The 20,045-nt window shown below is 40.6% G+C and overlaps 1 protein-coding gene across 1 annotated transcript; it reads right to left on the bottom strand.

The window, feature by feature from the left end:
- Window positions 1-261: 261 nt before the first annotated feature.
- Window positions 262-5,776, bottom strand: henmt1 (HEN methyltransferase 1). The gene is made up of 8 exons (XM_072388779.1): window positions 5,693-5,776; window positions 5,352-5,464; window positions 4,822-4,956; window positions 4,490-4,672; window positions 3,590-3,776; window positions 1,807-2,033; window positions 1,260-1,417; window positions 262-364 (listed from the first exon to the last, which is right to left on the bottom strand). Exons 1-8 carry the CDS (start codon window positions 5,774-5,776, stop codon window positions 276-278), a joined length of 1,176 nt encoding a protein of 391 aa, XP_072244880.1. The 3' UTR covers window positions 262-275.
- Window positions 5,777-20,045: the final 14,269 nt, after the last annotated feature.

Genomic DNA, 20,045 nt, shown 5'->3' with positions numbered 1-20,045 from the left:
CTGTGCAACAATAACAGAAACACTCTCTCACATCTGTAGGTTTATTATACCATTTACATGTAGAGTTTTAAATAACTTTTACTCCTTTTTTTTGTCTTCAGACATTGTTCAAAACTAGAAAATCCAACATTTTAAAGTTAGCAAGCAGGCGGAATTTGCTCTTACAAACCGTACTGCCCAGCAGTAACCAGAGCAAACAGTTTCCACTTTCATTAATTCCCTTTGTTAGATTTAAACAAGTCACCTACTTGTCCTGAAAAAACTGCACCTCAAAATCAAACTTCCCAGTCCTCCTCTTGCTCAGCACTATGGGAGCACTCTGCATAATTGCTGTCTTCAAAATCCTCAACCTCTTCCTCCTGATCTGAGATAATGAATGAAGGACAATGTCACAACCACAAAATCATTCGATGAGCAGAAGAGGTAAGAAATATGAGATGGAAGTCAGCTGAGTTGTGTAGAGCCACTAAGGGGAATTGACAGAATCACTGTGGTTGGAGTGGTAAGATTCACTAATTCCCTTGAATTAAAGTTAAGACTGAAACCGTTTGTAATGATATAAAACATTATTTCTACATAACTATAAGCAGAACATCTCAGCCCTTAATGTGCTAATTTTACATTGTAGTTTGCATTTTAACATGCTGCCGAGGCCAAGGAATGTCTGCCTGTTTACGGGCTCATCTTGGAGCAGCAAGAGCTAAATGTTTGGCGACACTTGAGATTTTCAAAGACGCCGTCTGCATTTTGGATGGGCACAAAAACTGTCCATCATCCATACCATATAAAAGTACTCATGACTAAATACATCCACCTGAAAATGTGGCACAATGCATAGTGCATTAATGAGAAGATGCCTACCTCTCCCTCAGATTCAGCTCTGCCATAAATGGGTCACTAGCACAGAAACTATAGCCACAACGGTGACATCTGCTGGGCATGCTTTGGTATTACACTTGTACAAACAAGTACCAAACTCAAAAGCTCATGAATGCAGGGAGGGAGGCACTTATTACACATCATGTATTCAAGACTACACTGCAGGTTACGATGCACTTGCAGTACAAGCGTTGTGGTAGTGTTGCCTCTTGGGCAGTATTGTATAAATGTGTCTTCTCCAAGCACCAGGGTTGAGAAAGTACATACATGACGTTTTATGCAATAGATGTGCACTTCTCATTAAGTTATTTATTATCACAGATTACGATACACAAACATACCGCTCTCTTTAAGAAGATATTACAGTGATTACAGAGTACCTTGTTCTTGATATTTTACAAGTACAGAAGAACCGTCCTGACTCAGTTTGACGCCAGGTTCATCCATCAGCAGATGCCTGAGATTACTGAGACTTCCACTCAACTCTTCGATCTTCGGACAGAAGGACCACAACACAGCTAGTGGTACAGAGACGCATCTACCAGGAAAGAAAAAAACACTTTTGATCAAGCAAGACACAAAACTACAAATCAAGGAAATATGTAAGTGTCATTGTTGAAGTTTACTGTGATTGTGAAAAAGTGTCCACACAACACACAAAAACAGACTCCCTACCTTCTGATAAGGTGTCATGAATCATCATCATTCTTAAAGAAACACACCTGTTTGACAGGTTTGTCCAGGGCACCTCATCCCCCTCCGGTCCCTCATTGACAGACAAAGCTCTCCAACAATGCTGCACTGGACAAGTCATCTCTTCGTGACGTGGTGGCAGTAGAAAGCATCATGCGTTCAAACAGATAATTTAACCACCTTAAAACAGGCATATCTCACTGCACCAAATTTAAGGCAATCCAAAGTGTTCACGTCATTTTACTACCTGTCTGTTTCTCCTCCATCTCCATGTGCGGTTCAAAGTGTAATTCGTCCATTCCTCCCTCAGTCTGGCAAAGACTAAAGGCATCATTTTTCTTCCCAGTCTTCTCTTCCATCCATTTATTCTTTATGTGTTCTGCCCAGTACAACACTTCACTCACAACGACTCTGCGCAAGGTGTTGTTGTCACGCAGGCTGGGGTAGTTTATACAGTACAGCTATAAGAGAAAGACACAAATCGAGATTTTAGAACCGAGAATCTCAAACATGAATCGCCACAGAAACATTTACAAAGTATGACAAATCTGAGTGAGATTCATGTAGCTTAGCAGCATCTACTGACCACAGCAATTCCAGTCCAAGTCTGAACACACCTGTTTTCAAACTTCTGACTGCCATCGTACCTTTTCTCTAAAACCCTGGAACGCATAGTTGCTGCCCAACTCCACACCCATCTCCAATCCAACAACCTCTATGAACCCCTTCAGTCTGGATTCCACCCACTTCACAGCACCGAAACCGCCCTTGTCAAAGTCATCAATGATCTCCTAACCTCTGCAGACTCCGGAGCCCTGAACATCCTGTTACTACTGGACCATAGCGCAGCCTTTGACACTGTGAATCATTCCATCCTCCTTCAAAGGCTGCGCCAACAGGGTGTTGAGGGCACTGCACTCGACTGGCTCACCTCCTACCTCAACAATAGGCAACAGTTCGTCTCCCTCTCTGGCCACACATCCACCCTTTCTCCAGTCAAGCAAGGGGTCCCTCAAGGCTCTGTCCTCGGACCCCTCCTCTTCATTTGCTACCTCTTCCCCCTTAGTCACATCATCCGCACACTCAACCTGGACTTCCACTGTTACACCGATGGCACCCATATCTACATCAGCACCAAACCCACCCAAAACCCTCCCCTCACCCACATCGAAACCTGCATCTCCACAATAAAAACATGGCTGACCCACAACTTCCTCAAACTCAACAGTGACAAAACAGAGCTCCTCCTCCTAGGCACTAAATCCACCCTCAATAAAACAGGACCCATCTCACTCACCATCGACTCCTCGACCACACTCCCTACCCCCTTTCGCGCAATCTTGGCATTACCCTGGACCCCACGCTCTCCTTTGACCCGCATGTCAGCTCTGTTGTCAAGACCTCCTACTTCCACCTCCGTCGTATCGTCAAAATCAGACACTGCCTCTCTCCCCCTGGTGCCGAATCCCTCATCCATGCCTTCATCTCCTCCCGCCTCAACTATTGCAACTCCCTCCTCACTGGCATCACTTCCCATTCCTTCCAGACTCCAACTGGTCCAAAACTCTGCTGCCCGCCTCCTTACTCATGCCAGGTCCCGCGAACACATTACTCCCGTTCTCCGCTATCTCCACTGGCTCCCCATTAAACAGCGCATCAACTTCAAGATACTCTTCCTCACCTTCAAAGCCCTCCACCGCCTGCCCAAGCTTATGACCTCCCCTACCCATAACCGGTGTCTTATTTTACTGTTGCTTCCACCTATCCCCTCGTATTGCGCTCCACCTTTTTGCTCATTATTTCGTTGTCTCTCCCGTTGTCTTAAAACAAACATTTTAATAGTTTTAAATGTGCATCATGCACATCCACCGTTCGGAGCACTGCGTACTGTCATCAAAATGTGGCAGCAGCTGCTGCATGATGCGCTAATGTAACAAACAGACAAGACAAGCCGTTGCCAACAGGAAACGAAATAAGAACCTATTATGTACACAAAAAAAAAGAGAAATGTACTCACCAAAGTGTATGAAAATACATCCTCTTCATCATCGCTAAGTGAAGCTCTGAAACGGTCTCTTCCCTCAAGCCGCTGAAACACACCAATCTGTGAACAGAAGCCGACGCTGTGCTGCTGGTCCTGTGGTGCTTGTCCAACACCGGTGAACTCCACCTCGTAGCCGTACTCCAAACACACTCTCAGAGCCCTAACAAGACATGCAGCATTAACAAAATATGAGAGACACAGAGGTCTGAAAGTGCCTGGTGATATACTGCTCCTACTGTAAGGGCGTGTTGTTTCTGCAGTGGCTGGCCATTGCTTAGATGGGGGCATGAAGCATATATTTGATGACAATGACTGTCAGACTGTGAAGTGACTTCATCGCACCTAAACAGACTGTTTAACTAACAGCAAAGTACTTGAGCCATATAACTAAACAAATTTTTTTTTTCAAAAATCTATATATTGAACATTAAACAATACTGATCTGACACTTACTGCCAATAAATGGACCACCAACAGAGCAGAATTTAAAACATAATCAATGCCTCAAAAACTTATGAATGGAACATAAATACTACTAGTTTTCTAGAGTCCTTTGTTCAGATGAGCCAAGCCACTGTGGCCAGTACACTGGCGACTTCTCCAGGTTGTACCCTACCTCTCTCCCAATGACAGCAGAGATAGGCTCCTGCCCTACTGAACTGGATTAAACTGGTATAGAAAATACATGGATAGATATTGATGATAAGGGACAGCACGTATCACACTGCACCTGCCAATGGAAATTGATTAGCGCAGGTGAAACACAAATGGCACACCATCCAGGGGTATGTGTACAATAAAAGATGCTCAATAAAAGACATTTTATAGAGGTAATTTAGTGTTTTTTATGACATTAAAAGTTTTGTAATGTACCAAGATCTGAATTCCGCTCTGCTCCATTCAAACTTGTGGTCACTGTGCCTGAAACCAGACAGTCCGGGCAGAAGGGGGTTGAACTCAGAGTTTGGGGTGCTGACAATAGCAGTCACTGGGGTCATGTAACCGAAAACCACTGCAGAGAAGTGCTCCACATCAGCAAGAGTGAGGTGTTCAATGCTGTACACGGCCGAAGGGGAAGCACATTGTGAATGGTAATGGCACAAAGTGATCAAGGAAAAAAAGCATTCAGAAGCAAAGATTAATATTGATTAACAAAGTATAGAAGTTGAAGAAGAATGGGTCTCAAAGGTCCAACATCCACATACAGCTCTATACTGGTCACCAGATCAAATCCTCTGAGGCGAGCATCTCTTTGCGTGACCGAGCCTTGGTACATCTCAACACGCAGTTGATCATAACTGGGCTGGAGATAGTCAGTTGATACAGGAGCTAATTCATGCCTGAATGAACATACAAGCACAGTCAAGGGATTTCCAAGGCATCTAAAAAGAATAGCAGCTTTCAAACAAAAATCAGTAATTGAGGAAGCAAAGGTCAAGAGTAGCTTTGGTCATCAGTTAATCTTTCTAGTTCAGTATTCACAAACAAGATGGAAGAGATGTTATTAGAGATGATGAGTGTTGTTCTTTCCTATCACACGTGGAAACAGTTGGATAATAGGTTAACTATTCCTATAAGGAAAGAGGCTTAAGAACTGTTTACTTTAAACCTAAAAGAAGTAAACTCCTTTCTCATATTGTACATACAGATTTACCCTAAATAGCATCTGTGAAAAAAAAGAAAACTAGTTTCAGCCATGTGAAATAGTTTTCAGCAGCACTTTTCCTTTACATACATCTTTCTCTTGATTTTGGCGCCATTGATGTCCACGCCGACCAGGTGTTCAATTTCACGGTGAAACCTGAGCTTTTTGAGGAGGCTGCACTCACCGCAGCCCAAATCTATCACCTGGAAGAAAGGACATAGCAAACGTTTAACTAGTGGCTCAGCCTACAAGCCAGTAAACATACCCAGATCACGGTGAACATCCAGCGCAACTGATTTATTTAGAAAACTAATGAATCCGTTTCGTGTTAGCTACCTCGGTGATGTTGATGAAAAAGTTTGCTGCTGCAGCCGCCGTGGGCATTGAAGCTTGAAGTGCATTTATATACATTTCTTTAAGACATCAATTACCTTTCTGGGTTTGGTCTTCTTGACAAAATCGATGACAAATTGTTGTCTTTGCCTGTAAAGTGGCGGACTGAAAATGGGATCCATCTTTAGCTTTCATGGCCGTCGATTAATCCCATCGAGCACCAGGGGGCGCTGTTTTTAATCAAGCGTTGGCGCTGTTTTTCAAAGAGCATTACGTGCTGCATTCATACAAACTTGGACATCTGAAAGTCGCCCTGTCAAATGTTATTTTACACGAGATATTTAAATTTGAGTTTCCGAAATTAGAGCGGCACTCGGAGGGGAGAGAAAGATTAGAGGTGTAGGTCCACCTCAGGCCGACTATTTTCCACCTTCCACGGAATGTAAATCGTTCACATGACATCAGGAAAAGTTACTTTCACCAATTGAATTCTGAATTTTAAGTGAGCTAAATGATATGGTAAACTTACTAATGCTTCAAGGTATATATATAAACAAGCTACGACATGAGGGACATTTAATTACCAAGGTTTAAAAGAACTGCTGTGGAACCAGGAGACTTGTAGAAAGCTATGGTTTTAAGAAGACCAAAGGAAGAGAAGGTTTATAACAGCTAACATGGATTTGATTTTTAATCAAAGTGGGCACAGATCAGGAAACCAGAAACTGGGAGCTCTTCCATTTGCAGCTCTGCATTAACACCTGAATACAGAAAGGTTCCCTTGCAGAGAGGACCTTTCTGTATTCATGTGGCTCTGTTAACATCTTTCTTTAAAATTTGCTTTTTAGAGTGAGTTTATCTGTCCAGACCAATAAATTGATAATGGTATCAAGTTGAATGAAATGAGAGAAAAAATATATCAATTGTCTTTGGAAAAGATTCAGGAACTTGATATAGCCAATCGTTGTTAGAAGAGGCCTTCACCAATTCTTAATATTATCTTATCGTTTGTCTATAATTTTCCAAAAGATAAATTTTGTTATATGTTTAGAAATAAAAATGCGGGATTGAAGTTGTTCAAAAGGCATGGATTTGCTTGTATCCCGGTTAATTGCTTATTCTCACAATCTACCAAATTCTGTTCTTTTCATTTCCAAAGTGCTGTGCAACAATTTCATGCCACCCCTCATTTCTTGAAATTTTCTTTCTAAACAGTCTGATTTTCTTGTAATCTTTTAAAATGATCTTGAGCATTATTTCTCCAGGCTTTCTGAGGGTCTTTCAGAGTTTTTTTTTTTACATAGACTGCTTTTTTGTGCACTTTCAATAGTCTTTGAACCTGAACATTTGGGAAGAATGTGTTTTTTTGGTTTGTTAATCCACTTAATACTGAATCATTACAGCATAAAAAAGAAACCGAACTCAAGTGAGACCCAGTGTCTCTACAAATAACAGAAAATCTAGAAAGGAACCCATTTTAAATGGTAAATTTAAGCACTTTGTTAACCTCAGCCTGTCACAAAGACGCAAATTTAATTTCCATTTTTTTCAACCCCTTCTTTGCTGGCTTTAAGATAGTCAGAATCAGAAAATTAAACATATATAATTAAGATATGTTATAGCTCCATTTTTTTGGCATCTATCACAACTAGCCCAACAAAATAGTCCTGTGTGATTTATACTGTAAATGTTGTACACAAAAGTCATTTTAACACAGAGATGTCATTGAACATTTGACATATTCTTTTAATTCTCTTGTTTCTGGTACAGTTAAAAATAGGTATATCACAAAATGAAAAGTCATAGTACATCGCAGAGAAAATATACTGCATGGTTTTAAAGACATGGCTCGATAAATTATCTGTTTAATCTTTTTTACACTACATATTCTTGGTTTGACAATCATCCAGGGAATCTAATGACCTATCTCAAAAATAAAGCAATATTTGATAAATATAATTTCAACAATACCACGACAGCTATAATTTCACTATAAAAAGCTAAAATTCATAGGCATTCATATCTAAAGACTCTTGTTAAGTTTGATCATAATCTCTTTCTCACATGTAAGATGCATTCCAAACAGAAGAATCTTGTTGTGGTATTTTAGTTATGATTACTTTCTCCTAAAGTTAATTTAGATCAAAGCAGTAACAACATGATGCATGCTACTGAGTGGAGAAGACAAATATATAAACCATATAATGATATCTCTCTTTATTGTAGTGACTAATTATGTGTGCATGTGTTTCATTAAGAGGCACCGGTGTTTCTGCACTCTGGCCAGGAGTGGTTGCTTTGGTTGGTGGCGTTCTTGGCTGCCACTCTGACACAGTAGGTGGTCCAGGGTTTGAGGTCAGTCTCTATGTAAAAGTCACCTTCCACACTTCTCACTCTCGGTGGCTGGCTCGCCTGCTCCTCTCTCTGCTCCTCCTCAATGACCAGTATGTACTCAGTCGCTTCTTTCACTTTCCTCCATTTCACATACAAGGAACCTCTCCTCACTGTTACAGTCAACACTTCTGGGATCTCAAGATCTAACAGGGACAGAGACAAGTGAGGAAACAGCTAAATAATCATATCTATAAATCACTGTAATCATGTAAAACACTACACTTACCTTCCATTAGATGTGTGTAGACTTGAGTGGCCCTTAGATCTCTTCGTCTTCGCGCTCCCACTGGACCTGAGGCAGAATAAGAGTCATGATTGGGTGTTTTAGTTTCCTGTGATACATTTTAACTCTTAGCTCTTCTTAGCTTCTTAACAGGTGCTACATTGTTGTTGCCTAAAGTGAAAACTTGACTGTAATTTTAGTGATAACTTGGCTTATAACTGAAAGGTTTCTGGTTCTGATTACATGCAAATATTTCTTTACATTTGTAGCTTGTAGACCAATGTGATGTAAAACAAAACCTTTGATGATTGCATTTCAAAGTTCTGACTCAACAGTGCAAACACTTTTGTTATGTTACGATAGTCCAGAATTTATATTGAATAAACATAAAGCGGGATTTACATAGTTTACTGTTACCACTTTATGGATAGAGTGTTTTCTTGTTTTTTTGTGTTGGCAGGAGACTGTAGTGCTGTGTCTGACCTGTAATATGTTGGCTGGGGTTGCTTTCCCCCACTTCATTGCTAGCTGTCACTTCAGTGGCATCAGGATCGAAGTTGCTCAACTGGCAGGAGAGCTTGGTGGTGTTGCAGAGCTTCAAACGACTTCCACCTGACATGTTGTAGACCGTGTACTTTGTGGCAAACACTGATGCATCCCAGGACAGCACAGCTGACTGTCTGTTACCAGAATATTTCACACTCTGTGGAGCACAGGGGACTATGAGAGAAACAGAGACAGTTCTGTTAACAAAGCAACAGGGGATTTGATGTTCAAAACATGCACCGAGACTGAATAAGCCAGGAGCAAAATTTTAGGTTGCATGTTATTTCATATCATCGTGTTGAAGGCAAACTGAATTGTAGATCTAGACAAATAAAGTTATCAAATGAATCATATTTTGTGACAGCAGTTACATCAATATTGCTTTACTATTTTGTAATTCAGACTATGGCATACAGTACACAAATCCCTTTTTTCTTAATAATTACAATGATAAACACATTCAATTAAAAAAAACTGTTAATAAAGTGTTTGTATACTGGTTTTTAATGCTAACATTTGAGGTTTAAAGTATATTCACTTTTACCCAAAAAAAAAAAGAATGTTACGAATAACTTTCTATACCTGTGACTCCGGTGAAGACACTGGATGGGTTGCTGACTCCAGCTGAGTTTTTGGAACGTACAGTCACATTATAAGCTGTGCTACAAGGCATTGGTAACTCAAAGTACGGTCTGTGTAGCCAGTAAGACGAGACAGCCATCAGTGTTTGTGGGTTGTTTCCGATTTGACCCTTTACTTCTGCCAAGTACTTGACATCAGAACAGATGACCGTGTCCCATGATATCATGGCCCAGTACATTTGGCCTATCCTCTGCATGCGGACCTTCAGATGAGCTGGAGGACATGGAGCTAAAGAAGAAGAGATTAGTTAGTAATATTGGAAATTGAATAACGGAATAAAGCTGCACTTATGTAGAACTATGAACAACACTTAGTGCTTGTTTCTTTATATTCTTTACATTTACAGTACTGTGCAAAAGTCTTGAGCCAGCCCTTTTTTCTTTATAGACTGTCTTGAAAACTGGACATGGATATAGTGACCTACTGAAATATGTGCATAAATGGAAAACCAAACAGAGGAAAAAATGAAAAACAAAGTCTTCAGCACAGTCTGAACCCTCTTGGATAAGCTTTCTTGTAATTTCTTTAAGTAGTGCTCAGTAATAGTTCACCAGGCCTCTTGAAGGACATCCCAATGCTTTTGTTCCATAGAGATGATCCCACACTGCTTCAATCATTTTGAGGTTTGGACTCTAGAGAGGATTCATCACTTCATAAGACCCATTACCACTGATTTTCAGTCCAGTTCTTGTGTAATTTGGCATATCTCAGCCTTTTTTTCCTGTGTCTCTTCCTTAAGAATGGTGTTATGACAGCCACCCTTGCGTGGAGGCCATTTCTGATGAGGCTTCAGTGAACAGTAGATGGATCCACTGAAGGTCCAGATTCATTCTTGTATCAGGTCTTTGCTGGAGACATTGCATACCTTGCCAAGATATACCAAGTTTTCAGCTAACAGCTCTTTGGAAACCCCTTATTGGTGCAAAAACATTGCTTTATGTCAAATTGTGTTATCTTTGGCATTTTTCATAGATGCAGCTAATAATAGGGTAACAAATTATGTCTTTGCAACAGGGTGCTAGTAACAAAGATATTAAAGGCACAATTTAAAATTGGTTCTTTGCTAAGTTGTCTGTTATGAGTAGAAATAACACTGCTTCATCTTTTGAGTTTAAAGTCTTTCTTATGCTTGACTGATTCATAGATAAGTGTTAAATGGCTCAAAAAATGGTCAAGTACTGACTGTAAAAGACGTTCAGAGAACCTGGGGAACTATTGCCCAAGACCACTTTAAAAGATTACAAGAAAGTCTGACTCCATGCAAACCGATTGTAAAGAAATGAGGGTTCACTCAAGACTTAGTACTGTGTGAAATTATATACACTGAGGTAATATAATGCAAACATTGTTTTTCTGTAACTCTATACTGCTATTTTGTCTTTCAAATTAATAATTACCTGCTCCTTCCTGCAGAGGTACACTATAAGAGCTGTTGCAGATGGTGTCAGAGGCTTTAACTGTGAAATTGTAAGTGTCCCCACACTTCAGGGTGTCGAATGTGCAGGAAGGATTACTGCTGTCACAATAGAGAGAGAGTCCATCCATAGATTGTGCGAGGCCAAAATACTTAACAGCACCCTCAGTGGCATTCCAAGACAAGACAGCAGAGTTGTTGTGACAGTCAATATCCACTGCAAGATCAGAGGGCGCACAGGGCACTGAGAGGAAAGAGAGACAAGGACTCCAGTCAGGGAATCAGGCCTGAAGCCAGTCTGCAGCTTCCAAATTGAGTATCTAGATCATCTTCAATCATAGTTGTTGGAATTTAAATGAAAAGTAAAAGAAACAGTTGCTGAGTACTCCAAAGTGTAGTGTGCCCATTGAAAGTGTTGCCACGGATAAACTGAATTATACTGTAGATGTCCCTTGAGTCTGAGATGACCACATATATATTTTTCTCATAATGAAAATATTTGAAAGCGCCAGCTGATTGTCATTGTCCATACCTGTTTTGAAGAATGATGTGCTGGGACTGCTGGTGCACTTTTCTCCGCTGGCAGTGATGCTTAAGCCATAGGTCTGACCACAGTGAAGACCAGTCAGGGAGCAGTTGTTCACTGAGGTGTTGCAGGTTGCAACGTGTCCATCCTGTCCTGTGGCTGTCAGCTGGTAGGATGAGGCCACAATGGAGTTTGCCCACATCACTTTAGCTCCATTCTCTTCACATAGTGGCATCACTGTCACATTGCTTGGGACACATGGTGCTAAATAAGACAGAATAAAGTGTTACTACTATAACATACCCACTGAAAACTCCATGTGTATTCAAACAAGTCAGACTATATTCCTGGACTAAAAAAATACCTGTTTTAATCTTTTTTGGAGGGCTTCTGAGGCTGCTGCACTTATCAGAGGAAGCTGATACTATGATGCTGTAGTGCATGCCACAACGGACATCCTGGAGGATACATGAATCGGATGAACTATTACAGGAAATCTGGGTTTGATCGTCAGCCTCTGCTGTCACCAGGTAGAGGGGTGTGTCCAATGTTGACTCCCATTCAACCAGGATTGTGTCGCTATTGCATTCTGTAGTTACACTGATGGACTCTAGAGCACAAGGACCTAAAGTATAGGAAATTTTTTTTTTAAAAAAAGCTTAAAAAATACAAGATTATTCAAAAATACTTTTTAAACAGCTGCCAGTATCACCTAAAACCAAGTCAAATGATGCACTCTACCCATCTACCAAGTCTTCAATAAGCTCTCAAACAACTTTATAGCTTTACTGAATACCTGTTTCAATCTCAAAGGTAGTGCTGTGATTACTGCTGCACTGCTTGTTGATAGCTGTGACATGGAAGGTGTAAAGTGTTCCGCACTTCAGATCTGGGACACTACAGGGCGAGGAAGAAGCAGTGCAACTGGAGTTGTGACCGCTGGCTGCTTGGGCAAGCACAAAGTAGCTGGTTGCTCCTGCTGAGTTGTCCCAGGACACCCAACCAGCATTTGACACACAGTCCAGATGGCCGCTGGGGTTCGTGGGCACACATGGAGCTGGGGAGGGAGACAAGCAGATGGATGAGTATGCAGCCTGAGAGGATATCTAGTTTTGAACCATTAAAGAATCAGAAAGGGCTGTGGATTTGTTTTTAAAATTCAAACCAAGAAACCAATTATAGTGTGTTTCTTCTTAGGCAGCATTAAAAATCCTCCTAATAATGAATTCTCAGCTGGATGGCTATATATATATGCAGTTTACAAATCACACTGCCTGTGCCACCTGTGTAAACAAGAACACTGACCACAGCGACAGTTCAGACAGCAGATAACAGAAGAATGATCTGTTTCTCATTGGAGTTGTTAACATCTAAGCCTGAAGATGTTGACATGTCTTTATCTTAAGGAAAATTTTATTATTGTTTAGGTTCAAACTTTTTCTGAGTTGTGAAGGTCTATAGAGTTGAAATGCATTAAACTGAATGTATTACACATTGAGAACTTTCAGAACGGGTTTTACTATATCTAACTCGACACATGTATGAAGTGTATCGTGTCTCCAAATCTATTATGTGTACATTTTTAATTCAAACATTTGTTTGACTGTTTACATTTACCTGAAGAAGTCTCCACCACTATACTTGGTTTGCTCTCACAAGCATCTCTTACAGACAGCACAGTGACATTGTAGTGCTGTCCACATGGCAAGTCGTTAAAAGTACAGAGGGTGCCTGTGGAGTTGCAGTACAGCCTCGCCCCAGTGTCGCTCACTGCTGCTACATGGAAGTACTGGGCATCAGGGTTGGGAGACCAGGAGACAACCATGCTACCTTCAGCACATTGAGCATCAACAGCCACATTTTGGGGAGGACAGGGGGCTGAGGGATGAAAGAGTTTTCAATAAGTAAACGACGCAGCAACACCACTCACGACACTAAAGAGCACACAACAAGGAACACCAAAATCATATTTGACCATGACATTTTTACAGTACCTGTCTGTACACGGGCCTTGTCGCTCTCCTCACTGGAGCAGTACTCATCCTGGCTGAACAGGCTCACGTTGTAGGTTTGTCCACATTGGAGGTCGCTCAGATCACAGAAGGTCATAGTGTTATTACACTCCGCCTGGTGGCTTCCATCTGCTGTTACACCCACTGCAACATAAGAGAGCGCTCCGCTGGCTCGCTCCCATGTGACTGCAGCAGAGTTTGAGTGGCAGCGTAGAGAAGCTTTGACGCTGGTCGCCCTACAAGGAACTGGGAGAGAAATATATACAATAATGTTGAGGAACTGTTGCTTTCACAATGCCCATACTGTAAATGAGAGCAACGACAATTATACACTGACAATGCATAATTCTCTAAAAATATGTTTAATACATCAAACTTCTCAAAACTCTTTTGTTACATTAACTCCAAATGCACCTTGTACTAGCTGGCAGTAAATATGTGAGATTTAATGGGGATTTTTTTCTGTGAATCAGATTGAACCCTCATAAATGTTTAAGGAGTGTGTCCTACTATCATTAGATAAGTACAAGGTGGAATTGGTTTGAAGAATTTATTGGAAAAGAATAAGTAAAGGGAATGTGAATGGAGCAAAATGCTATGAAACCCAGTGTCATATATATTTCAGTCCATTTCTGACTGATCGTTAGTTGTAACTAAGATTAAATTCATTGTAAAACTGACACAAAATACACAAAACAGTTCAAAACATTGTTTCCAATGTACTGCATCAATTTGACTGATTTGTCACCAGAGTTGTGACAAGGCTCAATTTAGGATTTATTATTCTTGCAGAAGTGCTTTCATTCAGCCTTTATAGAGATGTACATTCTGTAAATAGAAGTGTTTTTTTGTACAGCTTCTACTTTAATTTCCAGTAATATTCTTCTGTTATTACACTTCTAAGTATCTATTTCCACCAAATGAAACCAAATGCATCTGATCTAAATTCCTCTCAATCTGTAAGATAAGGGGCCAAAAAAGTATGATAAAAAAATGCAAAATCCCCATCAATATTCTGCCCTGACAGCTCATAACAGCCACAACCTACAATACTTTTTCACAATGAAAAAACAAAAAAACCCCACTTTATTCAAACAAATCTAAATGGTAATATTTACCTGACTGCAGGTTGAGGTATGCATGGCTGTTATCACATCGTCCATCCTGAGCTGTAACTGTCAGGTTATAGAGCTGGCCACAATGCATGCTGGGCAGCTCGCAGCTGGTTTCAGTGCTGTGACACTCAGTTTTGTGACCATCAGGTCCAAAAGCTTGCACCTTGTAGGAGGATACACCCTCTCCTTCCTCCCACGACACCACACCCGTGTCACTGCTGCACACCATCTCCGCTGTAACTTTCTGTGGTACACATGGTACTACAGACACGCAGGTATAGGTAAACAGGAGTGTTAACAGAGCTCTCATATGGCGCATAAAATGCAAAGGCTGAAACAAGCTGCCAATTCAAAGTCCTGTGTTGATGAAATAAATCTTTATTTTACCTGTGCTGATCTCCACAGCAGAACTTCCAGCACTGCTACACGTGTCATCTGAAGCACTGACAGTGATTGTGTAGTTAAGGCCACACAGCAAGTCATTTAACTGGCAAGTTGTTTCACTGCTGTTGCATGTTGAAGCATAGCCAGCGCTACCCTGGGCCACTGTGGCGTAGGATAACGCCCCTTTGCTTGGCTCCCAAGAAACCATCACAGCACCAGACTCACAAACCACCCGAGACTCCACCTGTTCAGGTACACAGGGTACTACAAGAGCACAGGAGAATAAATATTAGCCTTGCATAGCTGACAGTACAACAGTACAAACAATTCCATATAGATTTCCAGAATATTTTTAGCTGCTCACACAAAAGCATTTATTGAAGCTTAATCTGTAACACAACTGTCATGCTGCCAGGAATCAACTTCGCCCTGTTTCTCACCTGTTTGCAACTGTTTCACGTCACTCTTTGACACATTACATACATTGTTGACGGCAATCACACTGATGTTGTAGGTGAAGCCACATTTGAGGTCTGAGAGGACACACGACTGTGAGTCTGTCTCGCAGCCAGTTTCATCCTGCTCGATGCCGAAGGCCTGGACAATGTAGGAGTCAGCCCCCCTACCAATCTGCCACTCCACCTGTGCAGTGTTACTAAAGCAGTCCAGTAGAGGAACAACATCTCCAGGAGGACAAGGCACTGGAGAAAGGGAAGGAGGAGGTTTTTGATTAGGACTGGTAACCATCTATGTATTTAGGAAAGTGTAACAACTTGTGGCTTTCAATAACTTAAAAGAAGGACAATTTCTAACCTTGGGTTTCAAATGATTCATCTGACTTTCAAGTGTTTAATACCATGACATCAAGTTAAAAAAGATAACTGAATGACCTCTTCTGGTTGCAGTCCAATGTTTTTCTGACAATATTAAATGTTTTTGTATGTAAAGGTTCAATCGTTTTCATTTCTACTGATAGCCATCATAAAATACTCAATCAATTAACTTGATGATCAACTTAAAGTGAGAAGTGGTTGATGGTGTCCCCTGAGTTTAACATGCTGGCCCTCCCTCCCTGTGTCTGGTTAAGTTTTCACTGGGTATTTGACTTTCACACCGTGTCCACGATGTACCATGCCAATAACCTCATGTTAGCTGGGATTAACTCCAGTAACCTTCTAAAACGCTACAAAGTGATAGAGACAATGGTTTGGTAGTTTTTAGTCTCTGCAAATACTTTGGTTATGATGAAGTATTGACCGGAACAGCCAGAGACTGAGATGGAGATGTTGGAAAGATGTCATATTGTTAGAATATGGTGATAAAGACAGACATTTACAGCCACCCATTTCATATTGTTGATCTATGACTGTTTGATAGAAAAATGACGGGGAAAATGGAATAGGTGTAACTGTAGATGTAAATGCTGGATCATCTGTAAAGGAATTATGGAGTTGGCAGAACTATAAAGAGCACTTTCTAACCCGATTGAAGAAAAAACTATGGACATCTTAACAGTGATGTACAGGATCATATTATATTATATTAGTTATACTCCTTTAGTACATGTTACAGCTCCAAGATTAAAATTTCTGCAGCTTGCTGTTGTAAAAAACAAGATTTTCAGTGAGTATTAGCATATTTTTGAAAATGACAGAGTTAGCGGTACGGTATAGCAAATCGTTTTTTAGAATTGTGTTTACCTGACTCCACCTGAAGACTGGTGCTGGGGGGACTGTTGCACTGTTCATTTGAGGCAACAGTGAATACATTATAGGACTGCCCACATTGCAGGTTCTGCAGCTCACAGTTGGTGAAGTCGGAGGTGCAAGTGGAAACATGACCGTTCGAGGACTCGGCCATCGCCATGTAATGATGAGCACCCTCAGCAAACATCCAATCCAAGAGGGCCGAGTTGGTGTAGCAGTCCAAAATCACTGAGCCAATGTCAGGTGTGCAGGGAACTGAGACACAGATTGAAGAAACATTGATTGTAGTGATACTTCGGTATTTTAAAGAAATAAGTTAGTGACACATTCACGAAATCCAAAGTTGATTTATGTAAATCCAGTTGCTCTACCTGAGTGGAACTCTATAGCTGGGCTGGGCAGACTTGAGCAGATATCGTCTTGGGCCACCACCTGGATGAAGTACTGGTGTCCACAGGTGAGGTTTGTCAAAGTACACACCAGGTCTGAAGTCTCACAAAAGGACTCGGCTCCCTGTGTGCTTCTAGCTGTTATTTTATAAGACAGAGCCCCATCGCTGGCACTCCAGGACACAACAGCCTGATTTTTGGAGCAGTTGATCTTCACTTCCACATCAGTGGGAACACAGGGAACTGGATGAAAATATGGGGAATCAGCAACAGTTTCATTATCAAACTTTAAAGTATCAAAATCTAAACAATTGTCGTAATAGAAAGCCTTTATTTTGAATAAGTCAAGTTTAGTCCTTTGAAGAATCAGGGTAAAGGTAATCAAAAGGCAACACAGCACAGAAACAACATGAAATATGGAGTGAAAAAGAAGAAAAAAAGCTCTGTATCTGCTTTCCTATCAATTAGTTTACAGAATGCAAATAAGATAGTCACCTGACTGCAGTATGTCAGCATCACTGGGGTCAGAATCACATATTTTGTTTGAGGCGAGGACAGTCACTGTGTAGTTCTGTCCACAGGGGACATTAGGCATGGCACACTGCTCATTGTCAGACCAGCAGCTCTTTGATTGACCATCTTCTGCAGTCACTGTGGCGGTGTAGAACTCTGCCCCAGCTGAGCCAGTCCACGACACCACGGCAATGTTGAAGATGCAGTTCATGAGGCTGGAGACACCTGTGGGTGGACAGGGCTCTGCAGGAAGTAAGGAAAAGTGAAGATGAAGAGGACATGATACTGAGTATGTGACCTACTTCCAAAGAGTTACTGTGGAAAAGGAAAAAGCAAAGTAAGCACAAGTGTCCAGGTGTATGGATTAAAGGTTAAAAAGGGCTCAAATCAGTGTTAGATGTCGGCATTCTAATTTTATTTTAAGTCTTGAGCACAATCCATCAGTTTATGTTTGTCTTTTTGTCATGTTATGCAAGAGTTTCGGAGTTTACTCTGAGATAGTAGGATTGCAGGTTGAACAGATTTGAAAATGCTCTGATTTTAAAGTTCTATGGTGTTCCCGAACCATTAAAGAAAATTACATTCAAATTAGACAAAATAACTTTAAAATCAATAACAATTAACTTATTTTTACCTTAAACCTGCATTTGTGTGCATTTATTTATTTTTACATTCACTTAGATCATCTATGTTTAGGGAATAAATAGGTTTCTTTGAAACAAGTGGTTTGGGGTATGCGACAAGAATGTACCTGACATGAGTTTCAAGGGCCGACTGGGGCGACTTGTACAAACTGAGTCTGCCGCCTGAACAGACAAGAAGTATTCCTGACCACACAGGAACTCAGAAATGAAAGTCCAGGTTTCATTGGTGCTGAGCTGCACTTTGTGGCCACTGTTGGTCTCTGCAGTCACAATGTAAAACTCAGCGGTTTCACTTGCATTCCAAGTCAGTGATCCCACCTTACAAAGATATAAGAATATTGTTTAGTCCCTAGATTTGTGAAGAACCTGTGAAATTTTCTAAAGTTCTAAAAAAAAAAGTCTATTTATTGTTTACTGAAACTTTACTGAGAAATGGATAAAAAAACAGTCACCTTCATTGAGCAGTTTAGAGATGATATCAAGTTCTGGGGTATGCATGGTGCTGAAAAGAGAGGGCAAAAGTTTATTATTACAGTCAGTTATTGTGCTGATAATCTTATTTTCTACTCTATAAATATATATATATATATATTTTAAATATATAAAGATAAAAACTTCAAGATAATGAAAAAAACATTACTTGAAGATAGTGCACAATTTAGTAATTGTACCTTTATCATTGCAATAACACCCTTGAGCAACACTCATGTTTTCTTTATTCACTAAGTCCTCAGTAGACATCTACCTAACCTTCAGTTTTCTTTATCAAGCAAAATGTATTGTGGCTTGTGAATTAGTTATTTGTCATGCATGGCCTTTAAAATGTCCACACAAAACTTAACAAAGCTTTTTTACCCATCTGAATCGTAGTACTGTTGCTTGGCATGCTGATGCACATGTAGTCAAGTGCAATGACATGAACGGTGTACAGTTCTCCACAGTGCAGATCATTCCAGGTGCAGTTGGTGGTGTTTGAGGCACACTCGTGAGTGTGGCCGTCCTGCCCAGTCGCAATGGCCAAGTATGACTCTGCACTGGCACTCATGGCCCAGCTGACTGAGCCCAGAGTGTCCTCACAGTGTGTGAAGCTCTGCAAGTGCTCAGGGATGCAGGGACCTTAGGAGAGTGTCATTTGTTGAATCACAACTCATTACATACTATGTGGTATGATATGTGGTAAACAAAAATATCAGAGACACCTACTTGTCTTGTATAGTTCAGGCAGGCTTACAGCACTCTCACATCGATTATCTTGAGCTATTACAGTGAAACTGAACAGCTGTCCACAGGGCAAAGCAGCCTCTATGGTTGTGTCATTTGTTTGGAAAGATGTGATATATCCCAGGTCTCCAGTGGCTGTCACCACATAGACTGATGCCCCCGCAGCCTCAGACCAGTCCAACACAACTGTCTCATTGTTACATGATCCAGTGGCTGACAGGCCAGCAGGTTGGCAGGGTTCTGAAAATAGAAGGGTTTCTTTTAGTATCATACCTGATACATGATGATGATCTACTTGTCCTTGACAGAAAAATATTTACTTTAAAAGTTAGATTATCAGAATTTGGTTTCAAAAGCATATATTGTAGATACATTTTCTAATGAATCTAATCTAATTATGACAATGACACTGATGTAGGAGATAAAAATAAATGAACTGTCAATATTAAAAATATCTTGAGAACATACTTAAATGGAATAGTTTAATTAATTTTTAGCTTAATGTAGTTGATCTTAACATCTTCAGAAGATAAGAGGGACCAATGATACAAACTAAAAATTAAAACAACAATTGAATTTGTGATGATGATGAACTTGGTTAATCAGTAGAATAAATCCATAGCTATATCTGAACATGGGGAAGATAATAATAGACAAGGAAAAAATTGAAGAGATTTAACTAAATAACTAAACCACAAATATCTCAATCAACCAATTAGGTG

Source organism: Leuresthes tenuis, unplaced genomic scaffold, assembly GCF_036924035.1.
Source record: "Leuresthes tenuis unplaced genomic scaffold, fLeuTen1.0.hap1 SCAF_7, whole genome shotgun sequence".
In the NCBI taxonomy this organism is placed as follows: Eukaryota; Metazoa; Chordata; class Actinopteri; order Atheriniformes; family Atherinopsidae; genus Leuresthes; species Leuresthes tenuis.
Note: the sequence above shows the minus strand (reverse complement) of the source record. Positions and strands in the feature narration are given on the sequence as shown.